We start from the raw sequence: 23,016 nt of genomic DNA on the forward strand, positions 1-23,016 counted from the left end.
TCTTTTATCGGGTCGCAATCAAATTAGAAAAGGAATGAGCGCTTTGTGTGTGTGTGTATTACAAACGCTTTATTAAACTGTTCAATATAAACAATGGCATCATGTATATTGTATGTAGTAGAAGCTGTAACGATATACATCGACCTAAATATTATCGTGTTTACATGAAGAAGAGCGGCAAAACATGGAGGAAACGGGGTGGGGGTATCTTGTTCGCGTTTTCATAGTGTTTTGCACAACAATATCTCGCCAGCTCTTCGGAAACTCGTACAACACGATCTTTGAATAAGAATTTGTTCGCTATGAAAGGGAATAACTATTCACAGAAACGCAAGAACTTCAAAGTCGCTCTTGTCGCGAACAAATACCGGAAAGAGAAATTCTTCGCTACAGATAAATTAGATAGTAGCTCGTCCATTTTGCAGGAAACAAGAAAAAAAGAAATGAAAAACTATCACATGTAATAAAAGTAGGCTCAATATGGTTGGCTGCATCAAGCTTTCCTTCTTCATCAACTGTTCATCTTTTCCTATCGAAACGCTCGTTTAATTAAAGGGCGTTGTTCATAGTCTTACAGAAAAGATCGAATGAATAAATCTAATATTATGATCTAATTGTAGGGTCTTGAATATAAAATCAAAACTTCAAATCGAATTTTTATCAAGTCTACACCCAGCTTATGCAATGGCCGTTTTGAAATGTTTCATTCGTACTTGTGTGATCCTAAATAAGATCGGACTATGAATAGCGCCCACGATGAAACCCAGTCATTGGTCAGAAATGAGATGACACAGAAGGAACGATTTTGCTAAAGTATCTAAAAGTTTAACTGCCTACAGATCTGAAAATAATTCTTGTTAGACCATACAATAATTATGTAGGATGTTCAAGCTAGTTGTAAGAATGTAAAAATTCTTTGCAACATTGCTTTTCATACTTGAGTTTTACATAATGATTTTGATAGTCCAACAAAATTTTCTAGCTAAATTTTTAGGATACTTCGAAAAACTATTCTTTCCATGTATTAAAAGTGGCATGAGTCGAAAATCGTGGAAGGTTTGTCTCTTATTGTAACTTATCACATTTGTATATGGCGTACTGTATTTCAAAAAATATTAAGCTCGGCTCGCCGATTTTTCCGATCTGTCGACTGAGTGCCGGGTTTACATCTATTTAGACGGAATACAAAATCTATTTAGACGGAACGATCTTGCAAAATCGTGTAAAGCCATCTGTGATTCACGTACCAATTTATTGAATTACTATTTTATTACAATTTAGTTGTTTTTTTAATTACACCTCTGATCGTTGACACGTGAGTGACAAATGCATTTGTACTGATGTCGTTGAAGAGTCTGCACGATATTGCGATGAATGAAATATGAACGTTTTAAATTCTGTAATGACTTTTGCGACCACCGTGATATTTTATCGAACACTATTTCGCTCCGTCTAAATGGTTCTTAATGACGCTAAACTAAATATTCCTTGAACGATCTAAGTATCGGTCGTAAGTAAACGGGGTCACACGCGAATGGATTATCCGCTTAATAAATCTCGATCGCAACAAGTTCGCGAAGTTGTTCACTGAGAAGAAAAAGTTATCACAAACCTACTTCTGTACTTTCACGAGATAAAGCTTTAACGCTACAATTACTGTGCAATTAATTTATCCTATTCTATTATGACATTCGAGCATTCGTTACGTGACCATTCAATTTGTTAAATTTTCACATTTTAAAATCATGTATGTAGATGTTTGTAAATTGTTTCGTCCCTTCTCGGGATCTCGCCGTTACGCTATCGAAATAAAATTGCGGCGAAATCGAGAAACAGAATCGGACAAAGCGGAGAATCCTTCTCGCGATCGAGTTTGTGATAATAATTACGCGACATCAGATCAACATAATACTGTAACGATAATCCTCATGCGAAATTCTCGTAAAAAAAAAAAGGAAAATTGTAGAGGCACTATGCTTGGACTTTCTCGCGCGGAGCATATATTAATTTTTTGCAAAACACAAGTGTCTCGCGTTATTCTCCGCGCGAAATATCTCCTTTTTTTCTTTTCTCTCTCTCTTTCTCTCTCATTATTGTTAACGTTACATGAATAATATATCTCGACGTGTCTTATCACCTCTCCGACAAGAAGCGGAATATCGAACAAACATTTTTCGTTCGCCTTTGCTTTTATCGTATACGTATTATATATTTACGATAATGGCGCGCGTAACTGGTAAGTGTTAGATCAACTCTAAATTTAACAATAAGTGAGAATAAATGAAAACAACGCGGCGCGAGATTACGTTCGAAACTAAGATTTAGTTTCGAACTTAATTTCTTCGCACTTCATTTATTGTCCCGTTTGTAAAGCTGTACACTCCTCCGAATATTCCCGTCGATTGTCCCGCCAGATGCGATTCACGTCGAACAAAAAAATTTTACTTATTTTAATTATATCATCGTATCAAAACGGCATTTTGCGTAACTAAATTTCATACGTGTTATTTAGCGCATATAGTTAGAAAATTTATCGTATAAGAATTGTGACTAAAATTGTATGATTTAGATACCTTCTAATATTTCGATTACTTTCTCCGAGGTAATTCGAACTCTGCGTTCATACAAAATTCGCAGGTCACGCTAAAAGAACGAAGAGAAAAATAAGAGAAAAAGCTTAAACGTTTTGCATAGGTTTTGGATTGAGTGGCTCGGTAGCCCGCGATTTCTTTTGCTGAGCCCTCGCGGCTTGTCGTCTTCGCTTGTCCCTAGCTTCCGCTCCCAAAGCCAGAAAATTGTTGTGGAAGTACTCCTCGATCTCTGACAGCTTCTTCCCGTGTGTCTCTGGCAACAGTAGCCACACAAAGATAGCCGCCCCCACGGAAACGCCGGCAAAGAAATACTGCACCGCATATGAACCTTGAAACAGAAGAAATTAAATTAAGTTTGTCAAACTATTTTTAAAAATACAGGTTTTTCTTCATTTTTATCATTAAAACATTCAAATTAGAAAATATAAAAATTTGAGCATACAAAATGAGAAGTTAAGTAAAATATAAAAATATAGGAAAGTGATTAGAATGTAAGAGACATCGTTACAGACGGACATCACGATACAAAGATTCAGTTATAATGTGGGATATAAATATTTCATACCTCCCAAGAAAGCTTGTAAACTTCTATAGCTCTGCAAAGCGGCGAACATTAGCAGATTCGCTATGGAATAACTGATGGAATGGGCAATTCCGCGGATTTCCGTTGGGAACAATTCCGCCGTCATAGTCCATGGGATGGTCAACATCCCGACCATGGACGTGCACACGTAAAACAACAGGCAAGCCACCGGTACCTGCGAACATTACGTTGCATTTTCTTGTACGCGTCTCTAAAAATTGAATTTAATAAAATTACAAAAGGAATAATCCTCGAACGTACCCAGTATCCGCTACGATCGCCATTCTTGATGTTCAGCGTGAAGTAACCGGAGACGATCATGCACAGAGCCATCCCGAAGGCCGATATTATGCACAATGGTCGTCTCCTAAATCGCCTCAATAGCCAAGTGTTAACCATGGAGCACAGGAAACGCGTCAGACCCACCAAAATCGACGCTATGTATTCATCCACGCCCGCACCTACTTCCTGAAAATCGCAGGAAGTTCAATATTTAATCGCATTACTGCATTTATTACCAGTCTATACAAATTGATCGTTATATAAAACTAAACTACTACAATCATAAATCAATCATTTTGAACTGGATATAATTTGCAAAGTATGAGATCAAAGTATGTACGTTTGCTAGATATATACAGATATATTTTAATTACTTGGAACCAAGTCACTGCATAGAACAGTGTGATGTAAATTCCGGAGAACTGCTGAAACGAGAAAAACAGGAAGAGTATCGCCATGGGTTTCCACCCGGTCGGTTTGAGAAATCCCCGCCATTTATGCGACGTGTTGCCGTATTTGCTCCGCCGTTGCTCGCTCAATTTTATTTCGTTCTCCTTCATAATATTGATAAATTGCACCTCGGCAACAGACGTCTTACCCTCCTCCGATGTCTGGTTTTTGTAAAGCCTACATTAAAGTTATCAATTATACGTATGTTAAAAACAGAAAATCAGGAAAACTGCAAAGTCTTAGAAAATTTTAAAAATTAATTTCGAAAAGCATTTAAACCAATTAGTAAATGTCAGCTTTTATTGGGTATTCTCAGGTGAGAAAAGAGAGATTAATAATTTGTCAGTTTTATTTGAGATTTGTCAGAATTTTGTCATTTAATAACCAAATTAAATTTACCATGCCAGAGATTTCTTGGCGTCATCGAGACGGCCCTTTGAGACGAGCCAAACGGGCGATTCTGGTACCAAGAACTGCACCAGGCCGACGGGCACAATCCCGTAGATGAGAGTGATCCAGGCGACCGTCCGCCACGGCAGGTAAGCGCCCTTTAAATAACATAGCACCATGCCGAATGACGCCAGCGTCGGTCCAAAGGAGATCAAGGAGCCGCGCAGTTCCGGCCTGGCTACCTCGGTGATGTAGACGATTGCTGGCGAGGTCGCGAGAGCGGTCGCCAGTCCGGTTAACAAACGACCGACCAGCAGCATTGGTATATTGGTCGATATGGCGATGAGAATCCAACCGATCACAGTGGGAAGCGCACCGATCTGTAGAGTTTTCACTCGACCAAACGTCTCCATCAGGAAGCCTCCTAACAAGGCGCCAATCGGCGCGCTCACGACGCCCAGACTGGCTGTAAGTTGAATCGATCTTATTTATTTTGTTTTCTCTCGTTTTATGAGTCCTCAGTCCTTAATTCACACGTATTTTCTCGTTTATACTTCGTAGAAAACAGAATTACTGAATGCGTATAATTCTCCTAAATTGTATCTCTTCAATATTTTGTATTTTTACTTAATATAAGCAACGTGTAGAGATAAAAATATTATGTGAAAAATGAGTAGTACAGACATACAAAATTAACAGATTATTTAAAAAAATACTTAAAAAAATCAGATATAATTAAATATTAATTTTTTATAAATTTAGACAGCTAATAAATTATTAAAATATGCACCTATTAGTTAATGACGTCTTATATTTTTAATTATTTTCATTCATAAATTCGATTCATTAAACTTTCAAACATGATACAATTTGAGAGATTCGCAGGTACGATTTAAACGGTTGCGAAAAGGCTTATAATAAATTGATTTTTTATTGGTGATAGGTTAAACATTGTTGTAATAAATACTTGAAACAGGAAGCTACAATTTCAACATTTATTTGCAAATCGTAAACAAATGAGAAATGAGAAATAATTTGAGTGGTACGCGTTCAGTAACTCTTTTCTATTCTGTTTTATTAGTTCCGGTGTATTTTTGCCGTAAAAAGAATAAATATTTTTCCCCGATTAATCATAAAGTTATCATTTTCAATTTGTCACGTTTTCAATAAAATTACATTGGGACGATCGGTGGATGGCATAGAGCTCGATTGAAGATGTGGACTACAATCGTTGGCGTTCTAGACTGAAAATTTATCTATAGTAAGAAAACAATCTTCTGTTACCGCGAGAAGATTGCGATGCCGATGAGCATAGATTGATCTTACGTAACGCGAATTTAATCAGAGCACGAAGATCGATCCGACAACTGTCTCTCATGCAACAGGCACGCACGGTGACGTGCACGTATGGTTTTCCTCTGATAATTACAGCAACTTTTACGTAATACGTCTATACTCTCGTGACGATACACTTTATCGATAGAGAAGACAGTTGACTGTCAATATGATATCAATAATGACAGCGCGAAATCTGGCGATACTCATATATTTCACGGTAAACATATTTAGTTTACATAACAGCGTAGATTATTATCTCGCACCATCATCACCGTTTTATGAATGTGCATTACTTGCGGAAGGGGCCGATCAAGTAGTTGTCGTAATTCGTAATTGTTATTGCGTGTATCTCCTTGACGGAATAACGCGATTTACGGCGCGTTTCGATGTTATCGCCTTTGGCTTTATTGTCACGCGTATTATACGCCACGCATATTCGCATGTAATCCTACCCATCCAGGAAGTTTGCTCCTGCGTGGCATGCAGCTCCGCGTCTTCCTTCTCGAGATGAGGAATGAGAGTCGCTGAATATGCCATGGTGAAGCCCACCGCTATGTGGAAAGTCGCTGCGATGATGCAGGCAGCGATCTGCGAAGGTTCAAAAATGATGTGTACAGCTTCCGCGAAACGAATAAACAAGAACGCGAATTTCTTTTTCTCTCAAACCAATTTTTTTATCTGAATATTTTTCACTACAATTTTTTTTAGATATAGAAAAATATATTTCCAAAAATAAAATTATTAATAGAAAAATTTTATTACTAAACATAATTTATTGACGTTATTCGCGACAGTCAAAAGGATATACCCTGTTTAAAAAAAAACCTGCTAAAAAAATGGTAGAAACAGATTTAAACTTTATTACAATTTTGTCCAATTTTATAATGAAGTTATCGTTTCGATCAACCCTTTTATTTAAGCAATTATAGAGAAGTTATGTAGGATTTCTACCGTTTTTAACAGTATCTTAAACTAATGCTAAGAAAATAATATTAACAAATAAATTTAAATGTACATTTTTTTAAATAGAAAAACACATGTTTTCAAATTAATATTATAATTGATGATAAATTATATAATATTTTAATTTTAGATTGTATGTTTTTATACATAAATAATTTTAATATTTCTTACATATATTAAATTCAAATAATTATCTATTCTTTTTTTTTATTTTAATTCTCAAATATCGGATGTATTATTTTTCTTATCTAATTCTCGAATTCTTCAAACAGAGTAGCCTTCCGTTTGAATGGAAGAGCATGCTATCGCTCTAAAGTAAAAAAAAAAAACCGGTTATCTTTCACGGGATTACGACGGTAATTGATACCTCTCGAAGGGCATTTCTAAGCTTCGTCGGCTCGACGAAACCTTTGTTGAGGCTGCGGCTCGAGACGATCGCATCTTTAAAGCACTCTCGCTCGTTCTCCTCGATGTTCTTCGATGCCTCCCGCTCCACGCTGAAACACACCGACGGATGTCGTTAAACGATCGTCGAAATAAAACCGCGCAAAAAACAACCGGGTTTTATCAGTTCCCTCATTCCCCATTTACCGTGACTCCGCATCTCAATTTCGAGCCCGTTGCAATTTACGGTGCGCCGTTTATCAGCCACGTGCGTTCGACGTCTCAGCGTGCCATTTAAATGACGGCGCGACGAGTATCGTCTCGCCCGTGTTTTCATTTAAACCTCAGCTATGTGTCTTTAAATATTTATCCTCGCTGTTCCTCGCGCGCGTGTGTTTATGCTTTCTCACGTGTTTCGTATATCAAAGCGTAATTCGTTATCACGACGCATAATTCTCAAATTAAATTTTGGCCAATGTATAATTGAATCGTGTTAAATCCGCTGTAACGTTACAGCAAATGACACTTGAATATTTCTTTTTTGCAACAGCGGACGCTATTTTTATTAATTTTTTTTTCTATTTTATTCTCTATTCTGTTTTTTATTCGTCTAATTTTTTTTCCATCACTTTGAAATAATTTTAGTAAAAATAACTGGCTTGCTACGAAGTCGGTTGCGCTATTTTTACATGGTGTTATTTCGCTCGCAGCTTGACGTACGAAAAAGTCACGTAACCGATGTTTGTCGTTGTCCATATAAAATTATCTAGATAATTATCCAGATAAAGAAGTAGCCTCATTTGATCTTTATTTAGATTATTATACTGTACGTTATTTTTATCTTTATCTTAGATAAAAGAAATATTATCTTTTTAAATGATCCGAGATAATGCTAATAACGAAAATGAAGTATTGTCTTTAGCTCCAAGTTACCATTTATTCTAACAGATTTTTTCAAAATTGTGAAATTTATTACCAGTACTGAAAATCTATAGATACGTAATACTAACTATAGATTTTTAGTGGCAATATATGTATCGAAACGCAATTCAGATCAACAGTAGTGCAAAATAAAAATTTCCCCACAACTATAAATTCGAAAACTTTTCCAAAAAAATTTGTCAATTATTATATAATGTGATTTATATTTATGTATTTTTTCTATTGTTAATTTTTATTTTTATTTGCGTAATAATTAAAAACGAGAAATATTTGTTCTTAGCATAATTATTTGAAGAATTTTTGTTTCTAAAAATATTATTTTAAAATTAAAAATATAAACATATCTCGTATTCTAAATTGTTTTTTTGCTCAATAACGATATTATCTGAAAATTATCTTGATAAACTTATGAATCTTTTTTATCTTTTATCTAGATAATTGCAAATTAAATCATCTTTATTGTATCTAAGATACATTTGTACGTAATTTATCTTATCTGTATCTAGATAAATTTTAAATTATCTAAGCGCAACACTGCACGTAACTTTCGAAAGCAACACAGATTACATTAAATAAATAATAAATACATATTTATCGGCTTCTGTTTTCTCTCATAGACGTTTCCCAAGTATCGAGCCTGGCATCTATTATACGAATTACGAAAACTGGTTTCTCCATGGAACATGGGTCTAACAGCTTAAGATGAGGGTGGCCCTCATAATAGTTTCAAGTTTCCAGAATGCATGCCCCCACAATTGTCATACCATTCTTATCATATCTTATCATATCTTATCATATAACCAGTAAAAATACAATAAAATAAATAAAAATAAATTCTATAATGAGGGCAATAAAATTAATAATCTTGGCATTTAAAAAAGTTGTCAAAAGAAAAATTGATGTAAAATAATACGGATAAAGGAGCTTATATATTGAATGAGTAATTCTTATTATCAATATGTAGCTTTGTTTACAATACAAACATTCAAATTTTTTTACTTATTAAGTTAAATATGTTTGTGTGTCAGTTTAAAGAATTAATCAATTGATTTACTATGCAAGGAAATACAAAACGCTAGTTGTGTCTGCTAAACGTAGGCAGTATCAAAACGATAGTTCTCAGACGATTGTCACGCATAACAATGATATCACGCGGATCGGTTGTCGAACGTGTTGCACCGTGGCTCATTTATCGCGATGGACTAATTGATCATGATCAATCAATGTCACTTGAATTGAATCGTTTCAATTTAAAAAAAAAATGCCGAAATCTACATAATCGATTAATTATTTTTAGTCGCTGAACATCTCTAATAAATTTTTTAATCGACGGAGAGGCTCGTTGAAAAATCACTTGTTGTGTTTTATAAATGCACAGAACGCTATTCGCCATTCATAATTTTAATGATTACGTTTTTTTTTAATTCATGCAGATATTCCCAATGAATATTGCATGTCTGAGTCTTTCCAAGTGTAATAATTTTTCTTCATGCAGGCACTTAGCTAACAATTAACTTACACGGCGTAACGAAGCGTTTGGAAACGTTCTCATTGAACGGACGATCGTTCTCATTGTCAGTTAAAAATAGAGCGACGATCTCGATTAGATGAAATTATGTACTTGACGAATTAACGCGCGTTAATTGGTGCACTGTTGAACACGACAGTTGTATCTGGTTTCTCACCATAACTCTGATAAGCTGGAAAGCAAACAGATTACAGTTTAATAGATCTATCTGTAGCATATCACTATCTCTTTCAGATGCAGCAATTCAACTAATTACATTGCATTAGACAATTTAATCGGTCGTTATGCGTTGCGACGCTGCAGCGGATTAGCAAAAAGATCTACAGTTTTTCTATCAATTTGTATCGAATTCATTATGATCGTAATTATAAGACCTCAAACAATTATCCTTCGAGCCACATTGCTCGCACCATTAAGTATAGGCGCAGGCGACAAATTATGCAAAACACGCCGCAGCAAAATGTTTATAGCCAATCCGAACAATAACAAAACAAAAAAAAACTGATATGTCATTGTATTCGTATTGCATCTTCGAGATATCATCCCGATTATCCGATGGAGATAAAATTGTTATCGCGAATTTATCATTAAGGAATCCGGATAAGTACGGACAATGACTGGCTGGTCGGTCGTCATCTCGATCACATCTGCGATTACATCTACAGAGAACACAATGATTTTCGTAGCGCATTATTAATTCGTTTTTTTTTCTTTCTTTCTTTTAGCGTGACGCTTTCGTGACATAATTCTAAATCAGTCGTTTCCTTCCTCGTGACGGATCTATTTTTCGATAAGGTCGCGCGCTCGTCACTTCTCCGAACGTCATACGAAAAACGCGCGATGCGGCGCGTCGAGCGGGACCAACCCGAAAATCCGATACGTTTGATCATTCGCTCGAAACGTTCGATGTTTAATTCACGAGCTGAATCTGAGGTTTTCGTATGCATCGCGATGTTGGCGCGCTTATCGAATCGAGCGAGACAGATCTCAAACCGAGTTACGTTCGCGAAGCGAGTCGGTCGTAAGTTTTAGAACTCGCCGAACCCCACGAGTTCCTTGCCGACTCTGTACGCCCCAAGACCGAGTGCAACTCGTTGTCTCGTGCCGGTTCCTCCCGTATTTTTTTCTTTTTTTCCCCGACACCTTGCACCAGCTAAAATAAGGAGAAGGCCAGCCCGAACTTGTTATTTACATTCCATTCCGTATTCATTGTGCGGCACAATTTGCTATTCCAAGGCAAGACATTAGATAATATCGCGACAATATCGCTGTTCCTCCGCGAAATTCACGAGGCACGTGGCGGACGTAAGTAAATTGCCGGGCTGTCGAAGAATCGATTCTATTAATGAAGACACGCGGACTCGCGCACACGTCGCCGACACGAGGTGGGACGTACGCTTTATATTCTTTTACGCCGATCTATACGGTCGAGCGTCTAAATTTTTTATTCCACTTCCGCAACGGTTGCATTGTTAAACGAGCGTGCGCTTGCGGTAAGAGTCGATTAACATTTCGCATGAGTGAGAGACGACGGGAAGGAGTCGTCGCTTCACCTCGCTACATCGTCGTCGTCGGCGGGGCGTAATTACCGCAGCTGATTACGTACTTTGCGTACTGTTGGGAGGTATATCCGACTCGCGAAACTTATCACGGCACTTCTTCCTCATTCTATTCGCCAGGCACATCAGCACCCGGTGCTTCTCGCCTTGTTTCAACGTGTATGACCTTTGACACACCGGACGGCGGGTGCTTATCGTTCCACGCGGGGTTCCACGTCGCGAATCGCGGCTACTGCTGGTCGAAGAATCATCCAACTCTTTCGCGGGATCATCCTAGGGCTGCGTTGCTAAAAGTGGAGTAGCGCGTTAGCCGAACTGGCGTAATCGGTCTCGGCAATGGCCTTGGCCCTGATTCAACAAAGCCAGTGACAATGCTAGCGTAACACACGGCGAGTGTACTACAAATCGTCGGTGCGACTTCGATGCTGGTTTCTTTCCGATCGGTGCATTTTCGTTTGATGTTAAAACGCGAAAAGTGTCAAAGGTGTTTCCAGTACGAGAAATGGGACAGAGACGAAAATAGATAATTTGCAGCACGAGGAATGATAAGGAATGTGTAACGAATACGAATCGAATCAAATCGATTTGGATGAAATTCGATGAGATTCGGATTTTAAATCTCTGGTTTGAATCTTCGAACTGTTTAAAAATTTCGAATCTGATTAATTTTTTGGGTGTCCCAGATGCGCAAAGACCCGATCGGACGCCAGCAATTATAGCGGCCGATGCCTAGAGTATTTCCGTTGGTTGGGTTAGATTAGATTACGTGATTGGGTGGTGTCCGACCGGGTCTGTGCGCATCTGGGATCCTCCTAATTTTTTTTTATTTGGATAAAAAATTATTTTAATAAGAAGTGCTCTAGTAAAATAATGAAATAATCTGAATTTTTTTATTTAAATACTTTAAATATTCAAGATGATTTATGTAAAGTTTCATTGCCATGCAGAAATTAGTTCTATAAAATAAACAAAATTTATTTATTTATTTATTTATTTATTTACAAAATAACTAAACAGACAATCATAATAAAACTTTGTATAAATCATCTTGAATATTTAAAGTACTTACACGAAAAATTGAGATTTTGCTTAATGTTGTAAAAAATAATTTAACTTTTGATAGATAAATAGAAAAAAATAAACTATAAAAATATGTTATTAAATAAAAATATAATTTTGCTCGCAATATTCGTATGTATGTAGCTTGTTTAAAGAGTTAATATTAAACGCATTTTCAAATTTTATTTATTTTGCAGAGACTGCATGCCAAAACATTTTCCAGCAGTATCATTACGCTTGAACGTCTTACGTAATTATTTTTATAGTCCAACATAAAATTATTTTCTGATCTAGCTAAATTTTGGCTACTGCATCAAAAATAAATTTTTTTCCACGTATACACCAATATTCAACCTAATAAATCGTTAATTAAGAATTATGTATTAACGATTCGATTCAAATTCGAACAAAGAAAATGAAATACGATTCGATTCGATTCGGCGAATAAAAACCCTGATTTGTATCTCTACGCGGAACACGTACATGCATAACTCTACGAATATCGTAGAGGTAACGTTAAACACTATTACTGATAACGCCATATGTGATGCGATAACCGTAAATGAATCCAATATCGGTGGCAACACGATTAAATCGTTCCTGCATTAGCGATCGAATTATGTCAAGTGTAATCTCGTGATAAGACACGAAGTACCGCATAGTTTTGTCACAGTGCATTACATTTATCGCGATAATACGCTCACTATCTGCTGTTCTGTTAAACAGTTCACAATAGCTCAATTAGTGAATTTACGAGATGATCAAGTTTGTTTTTTTAGTTCCCCGGTGAAGCACTCGGCGCGCGAGAATATTTTACAGCGTAACTTCGTTTCGTTTGAGATTTCACGTTTCGGGATCGTGATCATTTTCTGTGCAACCATCACGCATGGGTTACATCATCGATTTCGCGTCGCAAACACGTGATACGTTCTTCGTGCCAAACAAGCTAACGAGAAAATTTTGAAATTATTCCTAGCAATCTCCTTTTTTTATTCCGTGACGAGCATGTAAATGTTAATATAAATCGATTCAAAAGCGACCGTCTGTTTTTATCGTGATCAGTTCTCTATCAAAGATCTCCAGTGAACATTTTTTTCAGAATTTCTGCATAATTTTTTTTCAATGTTATAAAACTTACATAAAAATTCTAAAAACAATTTTTACCAAGGTTGTTCAGTAAAAATGCAATTATGCTCTTTAAGACATTCGAGAGACAATTTGTCACGAGAAGCTAACGTCACACGCCTAACGTCACTCAGGATCAAAGATTAATTGGTGAGTGATCGCGCAATCGAATGTTCGCGTTCATGAATTCTTCTTTTGACTGCGTTCTCAAAAATCTATTGTCGATAACTGATAAACGAAATGCTAACACGAACTCTTGATCGAACTCTTAAATTTTTATTATTAAAATTATACCTATTTCTATTTAATAATTCGCAATTGTTAACAGCAGCTATTGCTACTGTGGATGCATTTTCAAATACTAATTCAAATTTTTCTTATTAAAACTTTGAGAGTTTAAAATAACATATAATAAGATTTTTTATATTCAAAATAGTGTTAATCCAATTATTCTAACATCTTGCAATCTATAGAACAGAAAAAAATGTAAAAAAAAGAATCTTATTTATGTGGGAGAATTTTCACCCAGAGTATTAAATCAAAAAAATATAAGCAGCACTGTAAGATTAAAAATTACGTCCAATCATGCTATTATCAGGATTATTAATTCATTCCTAATTTCAAAACTTCAAGTAAGACTCGATGATTTAAAGTGCTGCGTATGTTACCTACGATGATTTAGCAATTTACTTTTACATGTATTAGTGATATCTTTAAAGTTTTAAATTAGCAAAAATTAAGATATCTTGCTTCTTCCATATACGATAATTGCATTTCCAATAACGAATTGTTCTAAAATTTTTCTATAACTTTGTATTACTTGCATTAATTTACATTTTATATTATATTATAATACGCCACTGTTTATGCAATTACGTTGGCAAATCAAACTACAATTTGAGTCATATCGTTGCCAAAACACGAACTTCAGTTTTACGTCGGCAAAACTGGTTTCTCGCTTAAGAATAAGTGTTCCTTTTCCTGTTAAAGTAGCCGCGGGCATAAAGTTGCTCGTTCTAAAGACGTCCACCATGTACTCGTCCCGGCCTAAAATTATATCCTGACAATTATGTAATTGTTAGACGAAAATTGTTTTGCGGCTTCGGCATTCGCACATTCTATTGTTATTCCTCGGACATTTTTCTCGGTGTAAATTAAGATTTTTAAGAACAAATTTTCCTATAGACAAAGATATTTAAGAACAAGCTTTTCTATAGACAGGAAATGTTGAGACAATAAAAGCAGGCTATAAAACTTAGATGATGCGTTATTTCCTTTTTCCAAAAATAGAAAAGAGAAGAAAATAACTTTTAAAAGGCATTTAAAAGAGAAAAAGAGCGTAATTTATTTATTTATTTTATTTTTAATTCCCCTATTTTCAGAATTTTAATTTCTCTATTTTTTATTTTTTATTTGAATATAATCTTCTAAATTTTATATGATTTCTCAAAATATGAGATATAAGGATTTTAAGAATGCGCCTATTTTCTATTTTTCTATTGATAATAATTTTGATGTCGCATTAAAGCGAATCATTTCCACGTACAAGAAATTTAATAATTTTTTCAGAGTTTACTTCGAAATTTGATTTAGATTCCTACCACAGCTAAAACATTTGTCACGGCCCAACAAAAATTAATTGACGACCCAAGAAGGGGTTGCGATCCATACCTTGAGAATCCCCAGTCTAAACATCTAAAGTCTAAAAGATACAAGAACTAATACAAAGGCTAGATAGTTTAGAATGTACTTTTATACAAAAATGAGAAAGGTGGTGAAAAAGCATCACGCTATAGACCCAACTGTGTATTTTAAAGCTTTGCCACGTATTATGTACACGACCGAGGGAAAAGGGACAAAAAGTAAGATACGTCTCGACAAAGAGCAAAGAAAAACTCTCCAACGGGATTCATTTAAGGTTCTTTGATGGCTCGTTCTCGATGGATCTTGTGCTTACTCACGAGTACATCATGGTGCTTACTTAGCAAATCGCCATTGCCCATCTATTCGTGATAAAAGAACCTCTCTCTTGTTTTTTTCATCGAAATCGAAAGAACTACTCGCGCAAGATCATCGTCTAAATAATCTCGGTCGGTGTCATCAATTCTATTTGCCGTTTATTTCGCTTGCCTTCATCATTTTCAAACTCTCGCATTAATTATAGAATCAATAAATCGCGGAAAAAATATCAACAAGATATCGAAGCGTAATTATCTACTGTTGCGTTTTACAACGGTGATGTTGAAGGAAATAACTTAGCAAATGAAAATAAATTGAGATAAATAGAAATAAATTCATTTCAAATTTGCGCTTCAAATTTTTTGAATCCATTTGAATCCAAAAATAATGTAATGTAGATACATCCAAATTCAACATGATAAATGCTCATCATTTCAATTCATTTGAATTTATTTGCATTTGCTGGAAAAACTCATCGATAACGTGCATTCACCTTAATGAATAAGGATCCATCGTGCTTCTTTGTTCTCAGAGAGAACTAGACTGCTATCGGTCAACACGCGGGTCCGTATGTATACTTCTTCTTCTTCCTGCTGGTTAGCGCTAGTCAAGTAGGCGGTGCCCTACGAATAGGTTCTCGTCAACTCTGCCCGACGTTGGCCAACATTTTATAGTCTGAAATGAGAAATCAATATAACAGCACCGCTCCAATTATTAAAAATATAACGTACGGGTAACATTACACATTTCTCTCTAATTGTCGTATAAATATAAATATTTGCAGCGTTGTGTAATTATTTAGTCTTCCTATAGAATTCTCCGATTAGTTACAAAATATATAGATTCGATTCTTGAGTAACTAATCGGCCCCCGCGGAGTAACGGTTGCCTCACAGTTATCTTATACATTTTGAACAAAAACGATCCAATATCTCGGTCACAGCGATGCAGCAACTTTTCTGATTATTGCGTCGCGCGCGGATCAGCGACTTTCTATGTCGGATGCAAAACCGATTTTTCTCCTTGCACCGTTGTGCGTTGCGATTAAACGGTAAGATACGCATTTTCTACCAATTCTCTTTCTTTCTTTCTTTCTTTTTATCTCACTCTCATTTTTATTATACTTCATTTTTATCTTTTTTTGTCTCAATTACATTCAAATTATATTTTTCACCTTTCTATCAAGATCTTTCAAGGAACAAAATTTCTTCATGTGAACAAATTATGTTTGTTTACATTATATTCTTGCTTATATATATGAAACAATGTTGATTTGATACTAATTTTTTTTCTGTTCTAACTTCTTTTCTTTAATTATTAAATTAATAGTAGATTGAGATAAAATAAGATAATAAGAAGAAGTAAGTACGAATAAATTACCATTAGTCATCTTTCATTTTCTTAAGATCATTACGAGTCCTTTTACATACTTATTTTGCGGGGAACGGGTTACAACTCGTTACGAGTAAACGAGCGTTCGCGTGAGTGGATTACTGCCTCGTTTCAGTTGACTTCTACGCTCTAACGCGGGCTACCATCAGTGTTTCTCCGGTGACTAACGATCGCCATGGATCCCAAGAAGAATCGAGCCCGGCGCCCATCGTACAACCGGCGATTTCATCTAAATTACTCGCACGCGCGCGCGACTTATCCGACTTTTATCCCGCATGGTTTCCACCAACGACCTGCGAGCACCAATAAACCGAGAAGCCATCGACTATCGCATCCGGAATGTAACAAAGAATAAAACTGGTCCAAGAGTAAAATAGAGCAAAGTCATGAAGCAGAAATAACTTTTTGATCGACAGGATTATCAGAAGGATTATCACAGCAGCGTTTATCAGAAATAAAATTTTATTACGGGCATTATATTCTTTCGAACTTAAAATCTCATTAATAATGTCGATGATGTTATCAGGTTGATACGATTGTATTATAATGAATATCACTTTTATTCTGCGTAGAATTGAGAAAGCTAATAATTTTTTTTAAACTAAATTAAGATAAAGTTAATGGCTTAGAAAATTAATTTACGTTAAAAATTATATGAACAAAAAGTTAACTCAGGTAAAAATTGCCACACAATTAAATTAAATTAAAATTAGTTTTGAAAAGCTTTATACTTGTACTAAATTAGAATCTCGTAATTTTTTTAAAGCTATTTCACTCTAAATAACAAAACAATTACAGTGTGAATCACTTCAAATCAATTAAATATTTTATTTGTAATTTATTTAATTAAAATTATTTTATTAAATTATATTAAATTAGTTTATATAAAATAACAAAGATTGTTTTTTTTTTTTTAATGAAGAAACATGGATTTTTCTTTCACAATTTTTTTTCTTTTACTTTCGGAAAAAAGTTAATAAGTTGATGTTTTTAAAAGCAACTAAGTTATTCACATTTCAACTATATTGTTTAACTTTTAACTTTTTTAATTTGTTATTGCACAACCCTGATTCCACGATACGAGATCTCACACGAGAGAAGCACAATTCACTAGCAGTTTTTTTACGCCGTTACTTTTTTTTCCTCTCCTGTGCAAAAGAAGAGAATTGGTCAGCACTCGCGGATAATTTATGCGCGTCGCAAGGAACACTTGCAGCAAATACTATAATAACGTCACGGAGAGCGATCAATCATGTTGCAAACGGCGGATTATTATTGGCGAATGTTAAAAACTCGAGAAAACCTTGCAAATTCCCGAGATAAGAGTCTACGAGCGGTAATATGCAACTTTCCTCAGCATTTCGAGGATCTTTCGATGATGCACGTGAACACACTTAACGCCGTGAAAGCGATGAGCTTCTAAATTGTGTCTCACGACGAGCACGAAGAATTCAGGCTTTTAGAAAAAGAAAATCGTCATACTCTTTGTTGTAAATTATTATTATTATAAAATATTCAACCTGATTTCTTTAAAATCTGTAAATTTGCGTACAAAAAATATATGGTTATCACTGTTCAATTTTATTTTAATTTGCATCTTTATCTCTTTTATAATTTTATTTTAAATTATTGAAAATTATTCATAAAAGACATAAAGCAAAATAAAATTAAACAGTAATAAACGTAGATTTTTGTAATCATTTTAAATTTTTTATTCAATCGACAGGACATAAATACCACTCGAAAGAGAAGTGATTAATTTTAAAATATTAAAATGTTTTATTTCTCTTTCCGTTTTTTAAATACTTAAAAAAATTTGGTTTTAAGCGATGTCTAGATTCAAAACATTAAAACATTTAAAGCTATTAAAGATGCTTTAAACGTTTTAAAATTATTTAAAAAAAAACGTGGACAAAAACATTTTATATCTTAAAATTAAACATTTCTTTTTTGAGTGTGGACGCCGACGGATTAAAATTATGCTGATTATATTAAGACTTCACAGTCTGAGTTAAGCAATCCTTCTAGATTAATCAATACACATGATGGACAAAGGAAGAATCGTTAATCTTGTATGAGGTCAAGCTAGTTCCGGCTTCGTATGAAGTCAGAAGGGAGACAAATAGTAACACGTTTATCTACTGATTTCTTTTTTTTAGTTTCGTTAACAGTAAAGTACAGTGAAAAAAACAAATCATTTGCCTTTCCATCGGCTTTACGTATTGCGTTGCACCCGATGCAATATTGGTGCGATATGGTGCAATCGATCCTATCAGCCTACAAGATTCTCGTAACAGCACCGACAGGTTGATCGTCACTTCGCGGGATAAAGGTCGTAAAAGTCGCTTGTTGCGATTGCACGAGACAGCAATTGCACAACTGTCAATGGAAACAAACGAAGTGTGAACATTGCGGCTGATTTAAGGCTTGGCTTAACGCGATAATACATATCAGGGAGACCAATCCAAATTCCTGATTTGGGAGCGATTGTGAAGTATCATAAGGCGCAAATGTTTGTTCAATTAACTTTAATCTCCAATTTTTTAAATTAAAAATTAAAATTATACAAAAATAGAAAGATAAAATTATTAAAACTAATTAGCATTGATAGAAACAGATATTCAGCTGCGCCTTACAATCATTTGTAATTATAATTATGTTGGTGTAGGACGGTCATTAAATGCGACGGGATTATACTAAAGAAGAGCGTGCGGATGGCACGTGATGGAACTTTTTATCGTCATCAAAAATCGAATCGACTGAAGCAACGAGTCTCAACACTTAATTTAAATGATTTTAATCATTATGGAATTATAGTTGCTATCGATTATGTCACGTTGATATTGTGTGAATTACGCAATCAAATTTTCTATCCTAATCTGATAAACTGATAAAGTTTTATCTCATGCATTTTCGAACTATTTCCGATAATAAGAATTATATGCGAAACATTATACATTCATCGAGCTCGTACATTGTGCTCCTTTTTTTTCTTGATATTTTATATTTTCCTATTAAATCAGAGAATCGTACTAAATCAAATTTGTGAACAAAATGAAAGTCTCTGGTATAGAAATCTATTTAAACAATGATCCATTTTTAACATAATTTAGTAAGAAATTGAACAAGGAAGAATAAGAATCTTCGCTGTAGAATTAGATTTTAATTGATTCTTTTTTAATAAAGTTCCCTGATTCTCTTGAGAATCGCCGTAATAAATTTAAAAACGAATTATTTGATTCGCTTTTAATAAAAATTTAAAGGAATGTTTTTTCTTGCAACGTATCGACGATTTATTGTTAGATATTTTTACTTGCAAATTACGATTCGAATGTCAGATATAAAAATATTAATTTTTAAATCGTGCTGATCTCAAGAATGTGTTTTGGCTCTATCAGCTAAAAGTTATCGAAACTTAAAATCTGAAGGTTTTTTAGAAGTTCATTTTTATTTCCTAATCAACGATAAAAAATTTTGGTCGAAAAAGTTCAAATTTTGCAGCTCTGAAGTTAGTTACAAAAAAGAAAGCCAAAAATGTGTGGCTTAAATATAAGCATAAATGACTACATTCTGCTGCAGTTTTAAGTAAACAACTTTTAAATAATTAAGTAGATTCAAAAAAACTTTTGCATGAATATTTATTAGAGTTTTATTAGTATATGTAAAAAAAATTTTAATTAATTCATAATCTATTTTCTCTCATTGAATAAATACACAATTTTACATAAGAACCAAGATTGGATAACTTAATATATTTTTTTAATCAAGTTAAAATTAATGGCTTATAATTTAATTAATTTAGTTAAAAGTTACATAAACAAAAGCTAACTCGATTAAAAATTACATTGAAAGTAAATTAAGTTAAATTAAAAGTTAATTTTGAAAGGCACTATTCATATTAAATTAAAAATTTATAAGTTTTTAAAGTTAGATTACTCAAAACAATAACAATATAAATCATTAAACAAATTAATATTTTATTTGTAAATTAAGTTTATATGAAATAACAAAAAAATATTCTTTCTTATGTAAAAACGTATTTCTTCTGTAATTTTTTGTAATATCTTATAATGTTTTTCTGTTACATAAATAAATTTTTTCATTTAAGAAAAAGTTATTAAATTGAAGTTTATGTATTCAAAAGTAAATTGAAGTTAAAAATTAAATCATTTAAAAATAACTAAGTTATGTGATGAAATAATATAAAATTCTAAAATTTTTGTACATTAATCTATGGAATTCTAATACGTTTGTTTCACACACACACACATTTCAAAGTATTACCAAAAATTTTAAATTACATTCTAAAAAAGTCTCTCCCTAAAAAACTTGATCTCACACTGTTATCTCGCTGTTCGCGGAGCACGAGCACTGTACGCGCGACCAAAATTTCTCCAACGAATTTCAGAATCGGTTGGACGCCAGGCATTCTGGCGGACCACTCGGCTCATGGTACGAATGTTTACAAGAACCCACGAGAATCGATCGATCCGCTGCGGATCAACGCCCCGACGCGACGTGGCGTCACGACGCAAAGGACCGACAGTAAATAAACCAACAGGTAACATACCTGTCCTATTTGGATGCACATTGCTATTACCGTTCCTTTTTTTCTTCTATCCGAGTGTGTACACAGTTATTCCCATTTAAATGCGAGCAATGCGCGAAGGTGCATACCGAACGCGCGATCTTGATATAATAATTTGACAATTTAAAAAATATATATATCGTTCGTGATAAAAACACAACTTTTCCTCCTTTACAGACAACGATAAATACCTTACAAAATGTACAAATTAAAGATAAAGGGAAAATTCTCAAGACTAAATGAAGAAAGGAATCCGAACGTATTTAGATTTTCTAAAATTCGAAAGAGTCGCGAGATTCGGGTTGAGTTACCGTGTGAATTCAGATATCTCTCTGGCCACGAGCACTCACCTCCCCAGGCGGCTTCGGAAATCGATCCTTTCTCAAGCGCCGTTTGCGAGGGGCAGGGAACGGGGAAAAAGCTGGCTTCGGGGAAAACGGAGAGACTCGGAGAGACTCGTCCGGCGCCAGCAGGAGCTTTCTCTCTCGTGTCGATGACGGAAAGAGCAAGAGCACAGCGGCAACGCGCGATTCGGATCGACCGGCGAGCGTACGACCGGGTCTCCCTGCTCGGCGGCTGGATGACTACTGAGCCTCGAAAACCTCGTCGCCTCATTCCCCCTACGTGTGCTCCTTCCCCTTCATTTCTGTGTGTTCCATACCCGCGTTACGCATCCGTTAGCCGTGTCCTATCCACGTGGTGGTGGGTTTGCCTAAGGGTTGCTACTGAGGCTCTCCGCGCCGTCGTCATCGCCGCCACCAATCATCGAGAACCGACGTACGGCCTCTACCCACCGGCTGTACAATTTGTCTCGCTTTCTCCGCGTAGTAGCCTTGCAACTGCTTGCAACGTGAGACTCGTGTGCTTTTGGAAGAGTGCTACCTGTTCATAACAAAGTTGTTCAATATTCTGTACGGAACGACTTTGCCGAAGTATCTAAATATTTAGTTGGATACAGATCTGAAAATAATTTTATTGAACCATCAAAATAATTATGATGAATGTTCAAGCATGATAAGCAAGGCTGCAAAAAGTTTTGATATTCTAGCAATCAGTTTAAGAGTGTAGCAACAATTATTTTGATGACCTAACAAAATTATTTTCAGATCTGTATCAAACTAAATTTTTAGATACTTTAGCAAAACCTTTTTTTCTGTGTATAAATAATAGTCTTAGAATACAAATATTCTTAGAATATTAAGTATACGATTATTCAAAATTAAAATAATATTACTGTCAATATTCCAAAAATATTTAATATTTTTTAATATTATGGAAATATTCTGTTAATATTACATGTCCGCTTCATATAATATTTTTGTCTATTACTTTAATATCTGCGGAATATTATAAAAATATTCATTCACAGTTTTAAAATTTTGAGGAATAAACATTTCTTAAAATGTATTACACTTACAAATTAATTAGAATCTCTGCGCGAGAAGTTAATAACGTGACTTGTATTTTTAGTCGTGCTTCGGTTTTTCTTCCAACGGCCGTGCAATAAGTTTCTCTAGCTTCATTAGCCTTGAAAGAAAGCCCCTGGAAAGAAAGCCCAAAGAAAAATGACTATTCATATTTGTGCTATACGGTTTTGTGACCATAGTGGGCTTTGCCAATGAAGTTTGAAGAAGCCGACAAATTTTACAATTCTACAAAAATACAGACAAAAGAGTGTAAGACTTGAATCTCAGTTGTTCTAAGCAGGTAAAAGTTTCTCTTAGTCTGAAATTTTGAAAAGAATTCAAAAATTTTTTCTGTTGGCATTTAAGCAAGCAATTCTTGTTAATTCTCTACGGAAATTTAATCACGGAATCTTTCTATTATATTAATACAATAAAATAGTATAATAAATTAAAAAATATATGATAATAAAATAAAATA

At 34.7% G+C, this 23,016-nt stretch overlaps 2 protein-coding genes across 4 annotated transcripts; one reads left to right on the forward strand and one right to left on the reverse strand.

Annotated features, from left to right (window-relative positions):
- Nucleotides 1-50: 50 nt before the first annotated feature.
- LOC105196537 (facilitated trehalose transporter Tret1) lies at nt 51-21,710 on the reverse strand. 3 transcript variants are annotated; one of them, XM_011162528.3, is made up of 9 exons: nt 21,483-21,710; nt 15,647-15,828; nt 6,965-7,094; nt 6,087-6,222; nt 4,306-4,762; nt 3,831-4,083; nt 3,436-3,642; nt 3,157-3,349; nt 51-2,919 (listed from the first exon to the last, which is right to left on the reverse strand). In XM_011162528.3, exons 2-9 carry the CDS (start codon nt 15,664-15,666, stop codon nt 2,678-2,680), a joined length of 1,638 nt encoding a protein of 545 aa, XP_011160830.1. In that variant the 5' UTR covers nt 15,667-15,828; nt 21,483-21,710; the 3' UTR covers nt 51-2,677. The 3 variants fall into 3 exon arrangements, with proteins under 3 accessions (XP_011160830.1, XP_025994238.1, XP_039306094.1); XM_026138453.2 differs by having other exon boundaries at nt 2,562-2,919; nt 21,444-21,578; XM_039450160.1 differs by lacking the exons at nt 15,647-15,828; nt 21,483-21,710 and adding an exon at nt 11,058-11,682 and having other exon boundaries at nt 2,562-2,919.
- Nucleotides 20,659-22,059, forward strand: LOC120357984. The gene is made up of 2 exons (XM_039450168.1): nt 20,659-21,105; nt 21,310-22,059. The coding sequence occupies exon 2, from the start codon at nt 21,332-21,334 to the stop codon at nt 22,022-22,024; it is 693 nt and encodes a 230-aa protein (XP_039306102.1). The 5' UTR covers nt 20,659-21,105; nt 21,310-21,331; the 3' UTR covers nt 22,025-22,059.
- Nucleotides 22,060-23,016: the final 957 nt, after the last annotated feature.

Source organism: Solenopsis invicta, chromosome 6 (genome assembly GCF_016802725.1).
Source record: "Solenopsis invicta isolate M01_SB chromosome 6, UNIL_Sinv_3.0, whole genome shotgun sequence".
NCBI lineage: Eukaryota > Metazoa > Arthropoda > Insecta > Hymenoptera > Formicidae > Solenopsis > Solenopsis invicta.